Source organism: Schistocerca nitens, chromosome 4, assembly GCF_023898315.1.
Source record: "Schistocerca nitens isolate TAMUIC-IGC-003100 chromosome 4, iqSchNite1.1, whole genome shotgun sequence".
In the NCBI taxonomy this organism is placed as follows: domain Eukaryota; kingdom Metazoa; phylum Arthropoda; class Insecta; order Orthoptera; family Acrididae; genus Schistocerca; species Schistocerca nitens.
The window spans coordinates 772,327,957-772,349,327 of record NC_064617.1 but is presented as its reverse complement, the minus strand read 5'-3'; the positions used below and the strand labels follow the sequence as shown (position 1 = coordinate 772,349,327).

At 36.5% G+C, this 21,371-nt stretch overlaps 1 protein-coding gene across 1 annotated transcript in view; it reads right to left on the bottom strand.

Annotated features, from left to right (window-relative positions):
* Positions 1–4,639: 4,639 nt before the first annotated feature.
* The window catches only part of LOC126253105 (F-box/LRR-repeat protein 20-like), a 35,481-nt gene continuing 18,749 nt past the window's right edge, over positions 4,640–21,371 (bottom strand). Inside the window, exons 3-5 of the mRNA XM_049954211.1 lie at positions 17,540–17,649; positions 17,311–17,454; positions 4,640–5,259 (exon numbers count right to left, since the gene is read on the bottom strand). Of these exons, the coding sequence (XP_049810168.1) occupies positions 5,002–5,259; positions 17,311–17,454; positions 17,540–17,649 (512 nt within the window). The 3' untranslated portion in view covers positions 4,640–5,001. The remainder of the gene's footprint in view (positions 5,260–17,310; positions 17,455–17,539; positions 17,650–21,371) is intronic.

Here is a 21,371-nt window from a genome sequence, read left to right as displayed (position 1 = left end):
AAAGCAGATGGTAGTTATAAGCATCAAGGGGCATGAAAGGGAAGCAGTGCTTGAGAAGGGAGTGCGACAGGGTTGTAGCTATCCCTGATGTTATTCAATCTGTGTATTGAGCAAGCAGTAAAGGAAAGAAAAGAAAAATTTGAAGAAAGAATTAAAATCCATGGAGAAGAAATAAAAACTTTGAGGTTTATTGATGGCATTGTAATTCTGTCAGAGACAGCAAAGGACCTGGAAGAGCAGTTGAATGGAATGGACAGTGTCTTGAAAGGAGGATATAAGATGAATATCAACAAAAGCAAAATGAGGATAATGGAATGTAGTAGAATTAAATCAGGTGATGCTGAAGGAATTAGATTAGGAAATGAGACACTGAAAGTAGTAGGTGAGTTTTGTTATTTGGGAAGCAAAATACCTGATGATGGTCAAGTAGAGAGGATATAAAATGTAGACTGGCTATGGCAAGGAAAGTATTTCTGATAGTATTTGTATGAAGTGTAGCCATGTATGGAAGTGAAACATGGACGATAAATAGTTTAGACAAGAAGAGAATAGAAGCTTTTGAAATGTGGTGCTACAGAAGAATGTTGAATATTAGATGGGTAGATCACGTAACTAATGAGATAGTACTGAATAGAACTGAGAAATTTGTGGCACAACCTGACTAAAAGAAGGGATCAGTTGGTAGCGCACATTCTGAGGCATCAACCGATCACCAATTTAGTATTGCAGGGAAGTGTGGAGGGTAAAAACCATAGAGTGAGAAGAGATGAAAACACTAAGCAGATTCAAAAGGATGCAGTTTGCAGTAGTTACTCAGAGACGAAGCTTGCACAGGATAGAGTAGCATGGAGAGCTGCATCAAACCAATCTATGGACTGAAGACCAGCACCACAACAACAACATCATCATTTACCTGACTAGATGTCTTGGTCCTCCTGCCACTGAAATTCACGAATTCCCACTATAGCTAACTTCTACTTAACCATTTTCCTTTTTAAATTTTCTAACCTATCTACCTGATCACGGAATTCCATGCTCCAACTCATAGAACACCAATTTTGTTTCTCGTGATGACAGCATCCTCCTGAGTAGCGCCCTTCTGGAGATCCGAATGGGGGCTATTTTACCTCTGCAAAATTTCACCCAAGAGGATGCCATCATCATTTAACCATACAGTTGAACTGCATGCCCTTGAGGAAAATTGCAACCGTAGTTTCCCCTTGCTTTCAGCTGTTCGCAGTACCAGCACAGTAAGGTTGTTTTGGTTGATGTTACACGACCTGATCAGTCACTCATCAAGACTGTTGACCCTGGAACCACACATATGCATAGCCTCTCAACAGACCCCCCTCTGATGTAGTTGCACATACAGTATCACTACCTGTATTGCTGAAGCACACAAGCCACCATGGTTCATGTTGTAGTACCTGAACATGTATCTTGCATAATGACCAAAACAATGCAATTGTAGTACTTTAGGCTTACACTAATGGTTACTGTCAATCATTTCCCCTATGTAGCATCCGCGAACAGACATGAGACAATTGCTCAGAATCGAAATGTATATGTGCAAAAGGTGATGCTAATGTTGAACATTTTTAGACCAAACTGAGCTATATTTAACATTTTCCGAATTGTTTATCATTGCATGTCAATGTTAATATCTAATGCAAAGCTTTAAAACACTGGCAATCTTTTTGGAACATCTAGTAATTCTCGTTCAAATAGAAAAGTATTTCCTAAAAGACATCTCAGGAGAAGTAATAAATAAAACTTGTTGGTACTATATTATTTATACAGCAAAAATCATCGTAATGTAAAAAACTGTAGTATGTATCCAAATAAGTAATATGCATTTCAAAAAGTTGAGTATGAAACACAGTTACGCAATATTAACTTCATATATGTCAGATCATATGCTGCCAAATTGGTATGGAAAATTACTAGTCTGCTACAATACGCAAGTACTATGCTTCCTAATGGAATGAATGGGACATAGGATTGCAATTTATTTAACATACCTTTATTAGTACAGTAAAAGCCTGATATAATGCAGTTGTCAGGGGAGATGTTTTACTCCTGCATTATAGCGTACCCATGGTACATTGAGAGTGATCTGTATCATGACAAACTACGCATGGAAAGTTAGGAAGCACACATAATGTAATATTCTGCATACTGTACTATGCTATATTTAAAATTAAAGGACATTAGAGGTAAAACATCTCAGAAATTTACCATACAGGGTACATCAATTAGACAAACTTCATTCGAATGTTAACCAAACAGTAACATGAGTTTCAATACAGTAGATAAAGCACACTATCACAAACAGTATGATAATTTACAACTTTACACACAAGATGCAGCAAGTCATTGTTCTACTGCTTTAAAGAAATCCGCCAGCTTTCTTTGGCAGGTCATTTCATGCATTTTCTTTGGTGTGATTGTTTTATGCTCACCAAATGCAACAACTCACTTTGGCTTGGTTCACTTTGTTGCTCCACCTACATTATCGCTTTACTTATATTATCCAATATTCCGCGTTTACTGGGATCATCATCTATACTTTCTTCTTCAACTTCATAGTCCTCATCCTCGACAGCTACACTACTCTCATTTAGGACAGCATTAACAATGTCCTTGTCATTTATGATCTCTGAAATCAATTCTTCATTGTCAACAACTACTCAACAGTTCAAGTCTTCAATATCAAGGTGCGCTATACATCATCACATGCAGAATGGATGTCACAGCTGTTGAAATCTATGTCGCACTTTCTTCAATGGAATGCTTCTTAAAGCAATACACGACACTCACGGGATAAACCTGCTTTAGTTCCATCTTTCTTCACATAATCAATAATTTTTAATTTATCAGTCACAGAGTACTCTTTCTATTTCTAGTACATCGCAACAAGGACACAGAAATCTAGACAATGAATGATTTAATTTATGATCCACATGATGATTGTGTTCAATTATCACCCAGCACTGTCACATAATCACTATCAACTGTGTCACAATGTTAACCGTGAGATATGTATTCAAAGCTTCTGTCCAGCAACATCCTGATGTCAATAAGACAAACCAAAGCTTGAGTTTAATCATGTTCATCGGTTTTGGTTGCTGTTTAGAGAGCATGTAGAATGCAGCAGTAAATTATATTGCAGAAAGACCTCATGTAGAATGTAATAACATTTTTTTCCAGTTTATAAAGTACACAGAATGTAAAAATCATTCATAAATGATATTTTATTTTGGGGGACATACTTTATATTGAGTTGTATCCAAATCCGCAGTATATCGGGCTTCCACTGTATTGTACAGTACCAGCTGTGCTCTACTAAAGCACAAAGAAAACAAAACTGTGAGGAAAATTTTTGTTAAAATGGTTTCATTATATTCCATGTCTGAATATGAATGTATATTGAAAAATGCTTGAAAAAGTGAGATGGACAGACAAGTTGTAGCGATAAGTCAACACTTAATACTGGTTTAAAAGGTGATGGACTTTAAAACAAGAAACAGATGAGACATTTAAAATGTGGTTTTAGTATTTATAAAATGCAGTTATTTGGAGATCTCACGGTAAAGTGACAGGATTTTTGCTACGTGTGTCATTCAAAATTAATCGCTGTAATATGAAGACACAGATCTGCACATACATGTATTTATTTCAGACAGTGAGAAACCATCATACTGCCCATTCTTATACATAACTCAGTGTTCCAAACTACTATACCACTTTTGAGAAATTTTTTGCACTGTTTATCTTGGATGAATTCCATACACTGTTGCAAAGAGTGTGCTACACTTAATCAGCACTTTAATACCACTGTTTTCGAAACTCTGACAATGTTCCTTCGTGAGATCAGAAACAGTTATTTTCTTCACTATCAATCAAATTTCTAACATTTATGGTTTATGATACTTAAAAAAATACAAGGAAGTTTTCCAATAAATATATACTTTTTGTATGTTTGTACATTAAGTTAACAGTATTAAAACGTGACTAGGTCAATTGTTATACCAAAAATATACACAATATAATGTTGTTGTAATATGTAGAAATTAATTTCCTTTAATCTGCATGTTATATGCTGAAGCAAGGTAACTGTACAGATTACAGTACACAACTTCAGGTATTCCACATGTAAGGATGGGGGGAAAAAATGCTTTTTGCTACAGTTGCAGTGCACAGAGTACTGAAATTCAGGTACCATGTGCATCATGTCAATCAACAAGGCATTAAAGGTAATTGCGACAATTACTCTCCCTGAACTGTATGGATAACAATTTTGCTATAGAAGAAATATCATTCTTGTCATCAATATTCTACTTTGTTTACATTTATACATATTCCAGAACCACAGTTACTTGGTGGACAAAAATGATCTAATTTTTTCTCAAGGTAAACATTATTCTACCTCACTTTACAACAAGTTATTTAGATCTGAAAGAAAAATGTATGTTATAAATGGGTCTCACATGCAAACAACAATTAAAAAATTACCATAGATGAGCTTATTCCTATTTTGTTTGTTGCATAATCCATGCAGCAATAACTGGTACTTACCACATAACTTCACTTTACACTTATGTTGGATCAAGTAATACTGGAGACATTAAATTACATATTTTCATTTTAATGACCATGAAAACAACAATTAAAAAAGATTCAACCAACACTTGTTCTGCACGATTTTATTGATTGGCATTCAGACAATACCCAGCATTTTAATCAACAGACGAACAAGAATCTGAGTGAAGAAAACTGAATATCATTTAACTCTGTAACATTTAAGACTACTACACTCAAACAATTTTTAAAATATAACAGCATTTAAAACACACAATATGATGTGTCATCTTGGTATGGCGAGAGAAAAAAATTAACAATCAACTTCAACAGTAACAAGAACATTATTAATTAATTTGCACTACTGCCACTGAAAACTCTTCTCAGATTATGCTGCATGATGAAGGTACCATCCATTATTCAGCACATTAACGAACACTTAAATCTTCTCGGGGGTGGAGGCGGTGAAGGGCAACTAAATTTCTCAGTGTTAGGCTGTGAATTATTCTTTGATATTAATCCCAACTTATGAACAGTGTACAAGGATGGTAATGCCAGCTCTGTGGCCTCTGCTGCTTCAGTGGTCATAGTACTACAAAGACTGACATCTAGGTATTTCAGGATGTCACAGTGCTTCCCAATGCCTTCTAGAGTGATGTCTGTTAGTTGGGTGCAGCCCTAAAGTATGAAAGATGATGAAATACATTAATCTGTGCATGCATTAATGATATTTGAATGATAATACTAGTTTGAAAACAATAATTATAACAAAAGAAGTATCTCAAGTTTGTACAAAACAATATATGAAAAAATGGCGTAATATGGTTTCAGTAAAGACAATTATTCCATAACTCATTTTATAAGTGCTTTGTTTGTCAATCATAAAATGGCCTTCTTAAAATAATGTCAATAAAAATAAACGCTGACAACACTTGATACAGCTCAGCCACTGAGCTGAAATGATGTTATCAGAGTTACGGAGCTATGTATGTTACGGATTACAACCTGCTGAGTATATAAAACTTCCTATAATAACTACACAGTTGAATGTGCAGCTCATGTTGAAATCATTTTAAGATTTGGCTACCCAAGTCTTACCAATAGTAGCAAAATCCCAATACTCCCAATAGACACACAAAAACAGAAAAAACAAACTACAGGTGAATATTCACTGAGTCAAATGACAGAGGCCTTGTACCAGCCAATGTGTTGCTTAAAAGCCTTTTTTAAGCAACAAATGTTTCATTTGTATCTGCAGACCCTGTCAAGCTCCCCTCAACCTCACAATAGGTGTCCCTCAGCCTGTGGTCTGAGTGACCTGCACCTCCTTTCCAGCCTTTCACAATCCTGTCCTCTTTTTCTCCTTGAGAAAGAAACTACTAACAGTTCTAGATGCTAGCATAATTTTTTTTCTACTTTTGTATGAGTATGTCTATCAGCAGTACTTGGAATTTCACTTCTACAGGTAAGTTACTGACAAGCTATTCTGTGTATTTGTGATTTTATAACACAACAATGACACATATTGTAAATACACAGAACACATGTACATGCTGGACACACAATGTTCATCAGTATTGTAATTACTTGAAAAGTTAATGTAAAACATAAGAAGAGAATGCCACAAAATGTTTACAGAATGCTTATGAATTCACTTTTGAGTATAGAAAGCTTACTCACTTATTAAAAGTAAACACACTACAAAAATATGAAACATTAAATGTGTAAACAAGAATTACAAATATTGGGCAACAGGCGACTGTAGCTGCTGCACAAGCCATCGGTCAATTAAATTTTATTCTCGTATAGGGAACGATAGGGACAATAACTTCTGTTATGAAATATGGATTCAAGGAGGAAATATTGATGGCAAAATTTTATGTATTTTTTACATCATATTAAGAAATTAGAAAAGTGTCATTCACCAGATGTATTAAGTATATTTAGCAGAGTGTATAACCATAGATTTTGAGAACATTTTTTGACTCATTATGAATGAGCAGCCAAACAGAAACATGGCACTAAATCTGTCTATTTGAGTATACTAAAGAGTATACATGTAAATGCAAAAGCTTCCCTTAGATTTCTTCGGGATAGTAAGAAGTCTGGAATTGAAATAGGAATCAGGAAAGGAGGTGGAGGTTCCTTATCATCGAAGCTATTCTCATTCAGAAAACTTTCTGACCCTTTAACTGGAAAAACAATGCAGGAATGTGTGTTTGTGCGACATATCTGAACCAATTTATTTTGCTGATGACACTGTACTGCTTATCTCTGGTGCAGATGAACTTCAGCAAGGGATTGAGGAACTTAATTAATAGAGAAAATTTGAAAGTAAGCTTGAAACTCAACAAGACTGACATAATATAAAAATCAACCCACCAAAAAGAAAAGAATGTGTACAATTTAACAACCTGTTGATGAGTTAAGGCAGCTGAAGGTAACTGAACAGACATCAAAGGTATAAACAAATGAGCAAAATTTACAGGGAGACATTTTGGTAAAAATGATGCTTCTGATGTGCGTGAAAGAGAAATTTATAATCGGTGGTTTTGACTTCCAGAGAGATGCTCGGCAAACAATGAAGAGATGCACAATGGGAATTACTAGAGACAAGAAATCTAACAAACCAGTAAGGGTACAGTCTGTGGCAGAAGATTTAATGACGACCATAATGAAAATTAAATGGAGATGGGCCAATCAATTGCATGGTTGATTACTGAAAAAGCTCTTTGCTGGGTTTGAAGAGATAAGAAACGGCTGAGACAAGGAACAAATCACAGATGGGCATAAGACATTAGAAAACAAGCAAGGGCATCTTGGCTGCATGTAGCTGCATAATGTAATGGGTGTCAAAGTCTAGAAGCCACTTTTATCTCGCAGTAAATGCCACAGTTAGTGAAAATGAATCTAAGTTAAATCTGGTATTATCTTCTGTTTTTTGTGCCGTAGACGGAAAAGAAATTGATTTACTTTCTCACATCTGGACAAGTCTGAATGCCAATCACTTAGTACAGTGCCCTTCAATTTGTTGCTCTTTTTTCGTGTATTTATTTTTGTTCTGGAAGTCATCAGTCTTTATTATTTTGTGGCAATGTTGTTCTCTTATCCTCCCATCTCTACTACACCTGTTAATCTGACTGACACTTTCCAATCTGTTTATTTTTCAGCCAGTTCATCAGCAGTTTCGAACGTTTAAATACTACGATAGATAAATTAAAAGTATTAAGATGCTATGCACAAAGATTCCAAATGGAAAAGAATGATAGGAAGAAAAATGAGAGCAACTGAAAAATATAATATAGTGATTAAAATAATGACATAGGAACAGAAACAAAAAATTACATTTCACTCAATTAATTCAATATAAATAATGAAAAAAACTCATTTCAATAAAAAATTAAAGTCTTTGAACCTCTAGATGAGATTTGAATCCAGAACCTTTTGTTTGTGATGCCTATGCCTTCACCATTATGCTACACAACCAGTCTGTCACATATTGGTCTAATAAAACTACAGTCCCCCTTGCAAAATGCTAAATATTTGTTCATTGATTACTCACAAATGAGGGTCCACCAGAGTGAATGGCTGCAAGTAGTGATACCTGGGACCTTAAACTACATCACCGTATATATGATTTAAAAAGTTGATCCTGCCACTGGGGACTTTACTTGTAAGTATTGTTATGGTTGACTTGTTTTTGAGGTACATGACTCTTCTAGTGACTTCGCTACTAAAGATGATTATTTTAAGAGGGAGGATGGTAGGGAAGGAGGGGAGAGGGAGGAGGAGCCATCATCAAAGGTGCCAGTGATCTCCCCTCCCCCCCCCCCTCCCACCCACACACACACACACACACACACACACACACACACACACACACACACACGATTAACAACAGCAGCATATTCCTTTTGTGAACAGCAGATTTACTGCTGACATTGCTCTATTCCATAAATTTCTTATGAATGCTGAAGCCCTTAATAGAAAAAAAGAAAGGACTATTAGGATGTAAAGATCATTACTGACAGGGCACAAGCACAGTTATGATAACAGTGAGGAAGGAAAACAGCTTCATCCCTTTAATGGACCATACCTTTTTTAATCTCAAGTAAATTAAACTATAGAAAACCTAAATGAGGACGGCTGTGTAGGTATTTGAATCCCATTTCTCCTGAGTGTGAGTCCAGTGCCTTAAACACTGCACCCCCTTGCCAGTCACTTGAGAAATGTTGTCCCTACAGTGTGACAGTAATGTGTATTCCCTATATTAACTGAGTGACAGAATGCAGCACATGGGTAAACATGAATCAGTCAGGTAGTTTATAAGCCTCACATGTAACATTCACAATGTGTGTGCTGCAAGTTCTCTCTGTAACACATATCCAAAACTCTTTTTCTAATGTTCACAAATTGCAAAAAGGTATACAAGAAGCAATTTCTTGGCCCTGTTCTTTGAAGATCTCCATGTTCCACATTAAGTACAACATACTGTACAAACAAGTAACTCTGATAGCTGAAATGTTTATGAATGTGGTGTCCAATCAAATTTTGTCACACGGAAAAAGTTTTCATGCCGAGGTTCTAAAAATTATTTGGTTCCAGAAAATGGCATTTCCATATGGAGAGACAAGAGAGAGGTACAAAATATCTCATAAACCCCAATTAGACTATTACTTTCGCGAGCAGTAACTGCCTTACCTTTTTGCTACTTTAACTACACACTTGAAAGCTCCCAACTCAAAATATTACTTTCTGATACAACACAATGCTCAAGTTACTAATCACTGAAATGATACCTGGCATTTTTATGACTCTTCCGAGATTACATGAAGTTCCTTTTTCTCAAACAACATCTATATCATTCTTGTGAGCTTATGCGACCTAATTACATCATTTACCATAAAATTTTTCCCCCATTCATTCATATGAAGTGACGGTTTGCCTGTTCATATCCACACAGAACACTGTGGATCTATTCTAATCAAGTAGGTATATGACTTCAGTGTATGTGGCTGATCAGACTGAAGTAGAACAAGTAGTAGATGCATTAGTGTGTTGAGCACATATGTCTTTCACAAGATTTACACCCATTGGGCATAATTTGGTGTGATTTGAGAATGGGTTAGGGTATGTATTTGAGATAGTCAGTTGAATACCAGTTGGGATGGACGACAAGATTTTTGAGGATAACATCGCTCATTTTAGGGTACAATACAGGATAGTCCAAGCTATGCTGGAGTATGTGATTCAGCTGATTCAGTTTATAGTAGTATTATTAAATATAAAAAAAAGTTGGTAATTGTGTTTTCTTCTTTTAAACCCTATTATAACTGTACCTTATCTGCAATGCTCTTACAATTCTTCTTATCTTTTTAAGTAGTATTTACTAGTCACAGTTGCCATCTTCTATATGTCTTCTGTTACAACATATATAAACCTGCTTTCCCTTTTCACGAATCCAGAATCGAGCAAGCAAGATCTGAGTGATCACCCATTTTTCACACACACTTTATAGAAAGGGCATTTGCACATTGCTTTAACGTACATGTGTTAATGGGTGCATCAGCAGATTGCACCAGCACAATTTTTGCTGTTGTCCTCAGTGCTGATCCAAAAGTAGTTGCAAATTGTATGGGCTGGTCTCCATGGAATATCTATATCCCAACCTCAAGTAATTATTTCTTTTTCATGCACAAAAATACAGCACAGACTTTGTGTTAAATATTAATGCAGACTGAAATGTTCTACCTCATTCATGCAAAGTCATACACCACTACATAGAAATCTTTTGTGTTTTAGAAATCAGAGTTTATAGCTGTATTTTTACTGATTCACATACTTAATCGGAATGAAGGTAAACTTGTGGTGTTTCAAGGCAGACAAGTGAGAAATGTGAATTAAAAATCAATATATAGTCTTCTGTTATTAGTATTGCAGTATTAACCTTTTTCATGCAATTTTGTACAATGACAACTGATGAAACTTAAATCTTTATTAACCATTAATGTGACACTGTTCATAATATCTTGTAGGTCAAAACACTCATGGTGTAAAAACAAGGAAGGGTCACATGAGTTAAATGTCCTAATGAAATCAAAGTTCATTATGGCACTAGTTATGCTCTAGCACTCTTCTTCATGAAATTTGATCAGGACTAGTCTTGTTGTTAACTGTTAAGAGCAACTTCACAACTATAGTGTTGATTTTTTTTTTTTAAATTCTTGGGTCAATGTTAGTTTTGAAAACAGCCTGGGGAATAAAATTCTGCTCAGATGTTGGAAAAGTAACTCATGCACTGTTTCACTCAATGTCAATTCACTCCCTTGAAATGTATGTCACATTAAGAATGAGAGTGTTCTTTTTTACCTGACCTCATTATCTTGCAACAAAATGCCCATCTATGCTCTGACTAACACTCAATATATTACTGCCACTTTCATTAATCTTTATTTGAGCATGCATGGACAGAGGACCAACCACTTCATATTGCCTCAGCTTGAGAAAAATTAATCCAAATATATGAAAAACACACACACACACCTCCCTAGTACAGCTGCCCATGTGGTTCCACCACAAGAGAGTTGGAGGAGATGACTTGAACTGGATGAATATGATTATTAGTATTACAATACATAAGACATGTTTTATCATTTCACAAACAACAAAATGAAACTGCTGCCAGTTTTATGTATGCTGTTCATTGCAATGGCTAAAGTTAAAACCCATTAAATGAAAAGACACAGACAATTTGTTTGTTGAAAGCATTATTCGTTTAAAAACAAGCTGATTGTGTCATCTCAGTCAGGTGATTATATTGTCCCAGTCAAGTGCAGGCAACTTAAGTTGTAGCAGTTGTTTCCACATCTCAAGTGAAAGCACAGAAATAACTTTGCACACACCGTCTCTTTACACCATGGCCTACTTATGTATCATTTATCTTACACCATGGCCTACTTATGTATCATTATCAACATTCTACTTAAATGTTTGCTGCCAACAAAATTTTTAAGACAAAGGCAGATTTCTATTTCACTCAACTGCTGTGGAAGCAACAGCATAGCAGTGCAGGAATACACCAATCGTATTATTTGTTGTGTCTCAAATGTTGGAGAAAAACACTCAAGAAATCTAGTCAATAAAAGTAATTCTCTAATTCAAGACAAATCATATGTAGTAAAACTATGTAGATGTAGTACAAATGAAGAGCTAACTGGTCGCAGTAATTATTTTTTAGATATGTGGACAGCTTTGTCTTTCTGTTTCTTCAATGGATTTCACAATATCTGATAAATTTAATGTGTAACTGAGAACATACTAAAAGCCACACAAAACATATGATAGGAGGAATAAACAATATGTTACAGATAAGCAGAAAGAAACAGGTACCGATATATAACACTTAAACATAACACAAATATTGCAATAAATAGCAAAATCAAACAGAGGTGTACCAGAGGCTCCTTAACTGTAAGATTTCTAAACAGGACATATCACAGTTAGTAGCAGGCACTTTGTGCGCAAGCTGAGAGAGGCACCCAAATGCAAGATCCGTATATATTTTGCAGCGAAAACCACCACGTGTGAAAGTGTACAGTGGAAAAGGGGGAGGAGGAGGGATTGAGAGAGGGGCAGGGGAGGCCAAATGATAAGTTGCTTGTGTGGAAAAATGTTCTCAAACTGCATCTGAGGGTGGCCCATGGCGTGCAGCACCCTTTTTTTCCTTTTCAGAAACTTTTCCCATTCTTATCCCTTGTTTTTCTGATTTCCAATGCATCATTTTCTCGTGCTTTGAGCATTCTTAAAAGTTACAAAACTTAGTGTTTTGCTGTATTTTCTAATTTATGTATTTGTCCATCAAGATCCAACTATGATGATTCTCTTCTGTCTCAAATAATGTTGATACTTAACTTTTTACATTCGTTTTTAAGTATTAGGTCATCCAGAGATTAATTTTGAAAGTCTCATAAAGAAAACAAAAACATCAATGATTAAAGATCTTTCAGCTCAGCATTCACAGGGATTCACCACCTACTTTTCAACATAGTCATCACCTTTATTAACATATTTTTTGTACTAGTGGTGCACCAAAAACTATATGCCCTTGTCACTTCACTGCCAAGCCTAGAGCCCTGACATCACTGCTATCTCTACCTCAGAATAGCTGTAGAAATCTTTTTCCTACCAGAAAGTACATGAGATGGAACAAATGTGTCACGTGCTGCAAGATCAGGACTTCGGGATGGATGGTTGAAGATATGCAAGCAAAACTGAATCAACTGATTCTGTGCAATCTGGGTTACATGAAGGCAAGGAAAACAGTAATGCCACCATTTATCATCCCACTTCTCTTTGTACAGGTCATACTTTGTACATTTTATGATGAAACTTCCTGGCAGATAAAAACTGTGTGCCAGATTGAGACTCGAATGGGTTGTGAGTCATGCTTGGATAGCTCAGATGGTAGAGCACTTGCCCGTGAAAGGCAAAGGTCCCGAGTTCAAGTCTCAGTCTGGCACACAGTTCTGATCTGTCAGGAAGTTTTCTATCAGCGCACACTCTGCTGCGGAGTGCAAATTTCATTCTGGAAACATTTTATGATGCCTGACAATACCGATTGCGGATGCTCACAGAAATTTACACTAGAAGGGCAAGATTTTAAAACTGTCATTTTTATATCAGAACACTTGAGAATGACCTGTTTATTAACAAAAATAAGCAGCAAGCCTGCTTCTGATTAACACATCTGAAAATGAAGAAAGAGGAAATAAACATTAAAAATTTTTTTTTTTTTTTTTCAATTTAGGAACTTCTGTTTCATTTACTCTGGTAAACAGAGGACTTAAAGATGAACACACGACCACAGTCTACACCAATTTCTCTGTGATTGTACAAGTGAATGTGGTGTCAGCAAGTCATGAAGTGTCTTTCTTGACCACAGACAAATGGTTAACTAATGTTGTGATTAAGTTATGCAGCAGCAGAAGGAGTCATCTTTGTGGGAACTGGGGATAGATATTGGACACTTACAATCAGCCATGTTAATTTTATCCCGAGACACTCCAGAATTTGTGCCTCAGCATGTTGGGATGAAGTCTTTCTAAAGCCCAATAAAGACTATATGAGGAAGGACAGAAAAGTTTGGGAACTATTTTGGCAATGTTGTGTAAATCTTCACAGCCACCTTGATTGCAGCAGAAGGCCACAATCACTGCTGCACCAAAGACAAGGCATACTTTTCCATGAGCAACCTGAGAGAGAATTCTGTACCCCAGATTCCAGGAGGGCGCAAATGCCCCCATTTGCCTGCCCCCCAGCCCCCCTATTCAGGCACCTATGATGCTGATCAACATTTACAGCCTCTCCTCACAGTAAAAATTTAATCAGGAATACACCATATTGGCCCAGGAAGGCACTGCACATGACTATTTTAATGAATACAGTCTGTTTGGGTTAGCTTCTCCCAGGTCAACCACTGTGCTGCTGATGTACAGATTGTTGTTTTATTTCTGGTGTGAAAGGTGGTAACCATATTTCTTCCACGGTGACGATACTAGCAAGAAACTCATAATCTTCACTTAATACCACCAGAGATATCTCAATGCTGCACTCAAATGTTTGGTTTTCATTCACTTTCAACAACATTGGTACCGATCTTGCACACACTCCGTGAAAACCAAGCCAGCAAGTGATGATTTTGCGCAGTAATTATCAAGAGATCTGGAAAAATTAATCAAAGAGTACTGGCATTGTGAAGTTGCTTGCTGCACAAGTTTCATCAGTTCTGGCAACATCTGAAGTGGTCAGCCGCTAAGATCTATTTTGTTATTATCTTATTTAGTTTTTAAAATAAAAAGATCTAGATATTTAAATGTTTTCACCAATGAACACCTTCAAGATCTCTTGAAAACAATGTTAACCACCTTGAAATAAGTACAACGGCAGTGTCTTAAAGTGGACGTTATATTTAAGTATGCTAAGATGATGTATTATATCTTAGATACTGTATATACTGCTGTTGTATGTTTTTCTAGTTCATTTCCTTTGTGTTCCCAACACATCTGAATGTTCATCACTGAAAAAAATTAATCACCTGGACCTTTCTAAAAACAGAAATTAAACAGAAATTTAATATTGTCAGGTACACTTAAACATTAACAAAAATTGGAAAATGTTAAGGCTATGTCTTCACTGCATACCTTGATTTGACTTTCAGTGAACTGCAAGTATCACTATGCTTTGCTGTTGGTGGAAGACAATATTAGTGCTGCCATTTTCTCCTGGCCCTGTGAAATACGAGGCATGTTCAGATAGTAAATGTACTGTGACCATAACGGGCTGTGATTTTTTGTTCTCTGAGGGGTGACAACACTGACAGGTAGTGGGCGATCCCCTGGCCAGAGCAACCATCGCAGGAACAAGGTAGTACGTAAACTCATGTTTTTGTGTCCTGTTGCATGACAGAAGTCGGTAAGAAATCCCCGTGAACTGCTTGCTACTCATGGAAGGAACAACACCCAATTTTTTTCAAGAATCAATATCATTTACAATGGAGGTGATATTATATGAACAGAATGAGTGTGTTTAAGTGGTGTGGAGTGTTTAGTAGAGGCAGAACAAATGCCCATGATGAACAGAGGTGTGGATAACCTTCAATTTTGACTGATGAGTTGGTGCAAAAAAGGAGGAAACTGTTCATAAACACCACTGTTTGACTGTGGATGAAATTTCTGCAATGTTTCCACTACTCTCCAGAACTCTCTTATAAAAGACAGTCAGTTACAGAAATGCTGTAATACCAGAAACTCTGTGCAATATGGGTCCCAAAATAGCTGACAGAGCACCACAAGAAAAATTGTGGTCAATAGTGCCTGTGAGTTTCTTGAGTGACCTGAACTGGACGGTAATAATTTTCTGAACTCTATTGTGACTGGAGATGAAACATGAGTGGATCATTACATGCCTGAGACAAAAAGACAGTTGTCACAATGGCATAATATCAATTCCCCACCTACCAAAAAATTCAAAATCACTATTTTGGGCAAAAAAATCATGGCCCCAGTGTTTTAGGACCAAAAAGGCATCCTTTTGGACGAATTTCTGCCTCAGGTGGGGATCATCAATGCACAACGATATTTTGAGACCATGAAAAAACTCTAAAGGCACATTCAAAACAGGAGGAAGGGAGTGCTGACAAGCCAAGTATACTTGTTTCATGACACCACAGGTCCCCACACACCACATGACCATAGCCACCAAGGCACCCTTGGGACTGATTTAGTTGGGAGGTTCTGAACAACCACCTCCACCTCCTCCTCCTCCTCCTCCTCCTCCTCCTCCTCCTATGAGGAGGGTATAAAGAAGCTTGTGCCATGGCTCACCACGTACACTAAATGGGTTAATGCTTATGTGCAAAAATAATTAAGAAGCATATCAACAACATCTTGTAATTTTTTTCAAATATGCATTTTCTATAAAAAAAAAAAAAATAAAAAAAAACACTAGTTCATTTATATTCTGAACATGCCTTGTAACGATTTCCATCCCAACAATTAAACTACACCACATTATAGACCCGTCTCTGGATGCAATCAAAACTTTATTTTCTGGACGACTCTTGCAGATCACTGTCCCAAGGAAATCACATCAGAAACAAAAGGTGGAATAAAAGTAATCATTCAAAACATGGCAAAGAATGAGCATGCAAACACACTGCTCTGTGCTTATGGAGCATTTAGTTTAATAAATGAAACAATAAGAGGTCAGAGAGAGAGAGAGAGAGAGAGAGAGAGAGAGAGAGAGAGAGAGACCACAATAATCTTCAACAGACTAAAACAAAGTCTGGAATAAAGAAATTCACCTTTATAATAAAATTATTTACAACACAACAGTCACTAGTGATTACTAGATAGTAAAAACCGAAAAAAATGTTAATGCACCTTATCGAATAAATGATAAAGGAATTACTAATGCTGTTACTTAGGTCTACCAGGAAAACATAACAGTTGAATAAATGCCTACTACCCATCATAAACATTTTGAGGCAACAAATTAAGTTATATGCATATATTCTATACAGTCATCTGCCTGCTCTTTATTTCAATAACTGTTTTGTCTTTTATATGAAGAAATGGAAGCCACAGTCACATTTGTAGTTTATTTACTTAACAGTTCTGTTCAAAGTATACAGAAAACACACAGGGAGGAGGACAGAGTAAAAAAAAAATATTTCTAGACACACACACATCCAGTACAAGTTACATGCACAACACAAACACAGAAACAGAAAGCCAAATACTTAAAGACAACTTTGTTCATGTAACTAATGTAACAAACACAAGGAAACAATGTACAAAATGTTACTTTTCTAAACATGACACAAATATCTACATCTGCTAACAACGCCTACTTTAGTGAACACAAATATTCACAATAAAAAAGTGTCACATTAAAGGTACTCATATTTACAATAAAAAATTACTGTTAGCTTAATTTTGCTCCAACATATGTCTTATATTACATCCTTAGTTAGATGATAAGACACACCTAACATCTTACAAACCTTTCACCACATATTTTGTACAAAACGATAAAAAAAGGAAATGGCTTATAGAAGCAAGACAAAGAAATGTGAGACTTATCATTTCTGTTTACAGTGTCCACTGCACCAAACAGCAATACAAATGAAATTCAGTTTCATCACTAATTCACAAAATTATTGTTCTATACCTTTAATTCCAGATGCTTAAGTCTGCATAGGCATTTAATAAAACTGAGGACACCACTATCAGCAATATTATAACAATGGCTCAGAATCAATGTTTCAATGCTGGGGTTATGGACAGCTAAGTAGGACAAACCAACATGCGTTATCTGCAACAGAACAAAACAATATTTAACAAGAGAGAAACATAAATTACAAGCATACACGAAATAGAAATTGTTTGTTGACACTAACCTGCTGACACTGACTGAGATCCAAATACCTCAACTCCTTGAAACGAAAGGCATATTTCAGGCTGACATCTGTGATTCGATTGCAACCACTTAGATCAAGCCTTTGAAGCCCTGGAAAAGAGAAGACACAATTTTTCGTAAGTCTTCTGAGAAGAGGACTTAATTTTATGTGTAGCTCCCTAGAACTGAGTGACCGGACATGTTAGATTGACAAAAAAAAAAAAAAAAAAAAAAAAAAAAAAAAAAAAAAAAAAAGAGAGAGAGAGAGAGAGAGAGAGAGAGAGAGAGAGAGAGAGAGAGCATTGTGCAGAACAGATAAAAAATTCGGTACAGCATATTCCCCTTTATAAACTTCAGATATACTGGTGCAGTGGCAATTGTAAAGTGTACATCTGACAAAGAGTAATAATTATGATACCTACTTGACAGATGATAGAAGCCCACACATGAATAACAAAAATGATGGTGGTGATTTCGGGGCCCATGAAAATAGTTAATAACTGAAAACACTGCACTGTGCAGTAGGAGACACAAATATTGTAGAAGGCAGCAAACAAACAAAAAAAAAATGTCAAAATAAAGAAACAAATGTGTGATGCAAATCTGAAATAAAGTAAATAGTGGCCATAGAAAGAAAGATGAAAGAACAAGAGGTAAGGGCAAGACAAAGGCAACAATAAATTCAGAGAGAACAAAAAAGAAGCACAACTAAAGGGGAAGAGGAAGGTTTGGACATTTTTGCAGTGACACATGTGGCAGAGAACAGGGGATGTGTGAGGAGTAATAGAGAACAGAATGGTGGAAGAGCAAAAAACATGTAGATAAGAATGTAGAAGAATGTTAAAAGCCCTTTGAAGAATAAAAGTTAAATTCAGCATTTTTATTAAATGAACAGAAAGAGCTGTTTATTCTGATGCCAATTCCATCAGTGCAGTTATTTAACAACAATGCAAATGTCAAGTTCCAGCACAAATACTGTCCTAGAAATTAATGTCAAACTGATTTCAGAGATAAACTAGAACCTGTTCCACATGGTTACATAAAGTTCTGTAACCCTTCTTAAAAATGTAATCTACAAAAGTGGCATTTGTTCTGCAACCTCAGCATATAATGAAACTGGATATTCTTTATTTGTCTAGATACTTTTGCTACTACCAGTTTCACACAAAAATATATTTCTACATCTTACATGTATACAGGGTAAGTAATAATGCCACCTAGAGTAACTCTGAAAGTATGATAGTAGCTGAAAAGTTTGTGGGACAAATGTTGCATGGGACAATGGGAGCCATAATATGATGTTTGTTTTTTGTTGCTAGGTGGGGTCCCCTCAGAGATATGAGGGTCAACTGTATTTTTTTAAATGGGATGCTATAGTTTGGTACTCATTTTCTGACCGCGGCTGTTGAGACGAATCCAATGATGTGTAACAGTACGGTTTTTGAAGGTCAACAAAGGTCTTTGGTGGCATGAATGCCCATTTACAGAAGGTGTTCAAAGTGATGACCATTGGTATCAATGCAGTGCTGCAATCTTCTTATCGTGGATTGAGTGGTATTCCTTATCACTTCAGCACTTATCAAAGCACATACTCTGACTATTCTCTCTCGTATATTGTGCAAATGGTAAATATTCATCGAATACGGCGTATCCATCTAACGTGCCACTGACAAGTAAACACCATTCAACAGTTTCACAATGCAACACTAACAGGAACAGTAAGACTAGTATTATGAAATCAAGTGAATGTGAATGATGTATTCCTTCGAAGAACAAGTCAATATGCTTCTCATTTACGCAGAATGCCAACAAAATTCTGTGAGAGCTAAAGACTTATACGCTGAAAGCTATCCTCAATGTACTCACCCTACACATCGTACATTTAAATGTGTGTATGATAAATTGTGAACAACTGGATTTTTAACGCATCAGAAATATATCTGACAAAGGAAAGATAGTAACGAGGAAACGGAAATTGGTACTCTTGCCACTGGGGTTTGAGATCCTTGTGTTAGTCCGCATCACATCGTTAGTCCGCATCACATCGTTAGTCCGTTCACATCTGGCATGAGCCAGAGTAGTGTTGTTTGTGTTCTGCATCACCATAAATATCATCCTTACCATATCAGTCTCTACCAAGAACTAACTGGTACAGATTGTATGCGTTACACTGAATTCTGCCAATGGGTTCAACTTCAGATTCAGAAGGATGACACATTTATTAATTTGATTTTATTTACTGACAAGGCCACAGACCCATGAAAATGTTAATTTGCATAACTTGCATTATTGGGCAACTGAATATCCATGTTTGCTGCGGCAAGTTGTACACTAAAAATCGTGGTCGGTGTATGTACGGTGTGGGACTCTGAAGGACAGAATTATAAGCCCCTATTTCACCGAAGGAAATCTTAATGGCAGGAAGTACACTGCATTCCTGCAAGAAACATTAGGTCTGTTATTGGAAGAAATACCTTTAGGAACAAGGAACAGAATGTGGTATCAACACAATAGGTGTCCGGCACATTTTTGCTAATGGCTAGAAATGAGTTGCAGAGACAACTCCCAAATTGTTGGATTGGACGCAGAGGAGATGTGTTGTGGCCAGCTTGTTCACCAGACTTGAAACCTCTGGATTTTAACTTGTGGGGATTCATAAAAGACATTGTTTATAAAGATGTTCTATCTACACCTGAAGATATGTGAGAGAGAATTTTCAGAGCACGAGCTTCGATAAGTGCCAGTATGATAAGGAATATCAGTCAACCCAGGATAAGAATATTGCAGGACTGCATTGATACCAATGGTCATCACTTCGAACACCTTCTGTAAATGGATGTTCATGCCCCCTTTGTGACCTTCATTGACCTTCAAAGACCTTACTGTTACACATCATTGGATGCGTCTTGATAACTACTATCAGAAGTAAGTACCAAACTATAGCACCCCATTTAAAAAAACAAAGTTGGCCTTCATACCTCTGAAGTGACCCCTCCTAGCGACAAAAATCCAACGTCATATTATGGTCCCCATTGTCCCATGTATCTTTTGTCCCACAAACTTTTCAGCTCTTATCATTCTTTTGGAGTTATTCTTGGTGGCAATAGCTAGTGACTTACCCTGCACATCAAATGCAATTTAACCCATTGGCGCCGTGCGTTGCCATACGGCAACATTTGTAACAATTTTTTAAAATCGTTGATTCCACGACATCAATGAAGCGAGAGTGTTAGCAGCACTGGATTCCGTTCCGCAAGACTGTAAAGATCACTACAATGCAACAGTTTTAACAATACATTTAAATTCTGCGACGTAAGCAGTACTGGAAGTCGTCGTTTGCTGAACGACGAAGAAAAATGGAGTATAAGTACGAGTAAGTATGTTTTGCACAGTAACTTACTATATATAATTTGGTTTTTTAGTATGGTTGTGCTTTAAATACTCAAATATATATTCTTTGGAGGTTACTACTTGCTGTGAAATAAATTATGTTCATTTAAGCCGTTTGAACGTCGGTGTTGCCATATGGCAACGCTAGGCACTTGTACTCAGTAAAAGGACGCATTTTCTCTTTTTTTCTAAAGAGTTTTCTTGCTTGCTGAGGCGCTGGAGATTCTTTATAATGACGATATTGAAGGTGATGTGTTTGTTAATCTCCCAGATCCGAATACAGAAGAATGATGGATTATTGTATGTGCTGTGGCTGGACAACTCATTTGTCACAATGATCTCTTCTTCATGTGGTGCACCAGAAGTTGGCCTAGTCAAGAGATTCTCGGAACTAAAAAAGCAAAATATAATGATTCCCAGACCAAAACTGGTAGCCAAATATA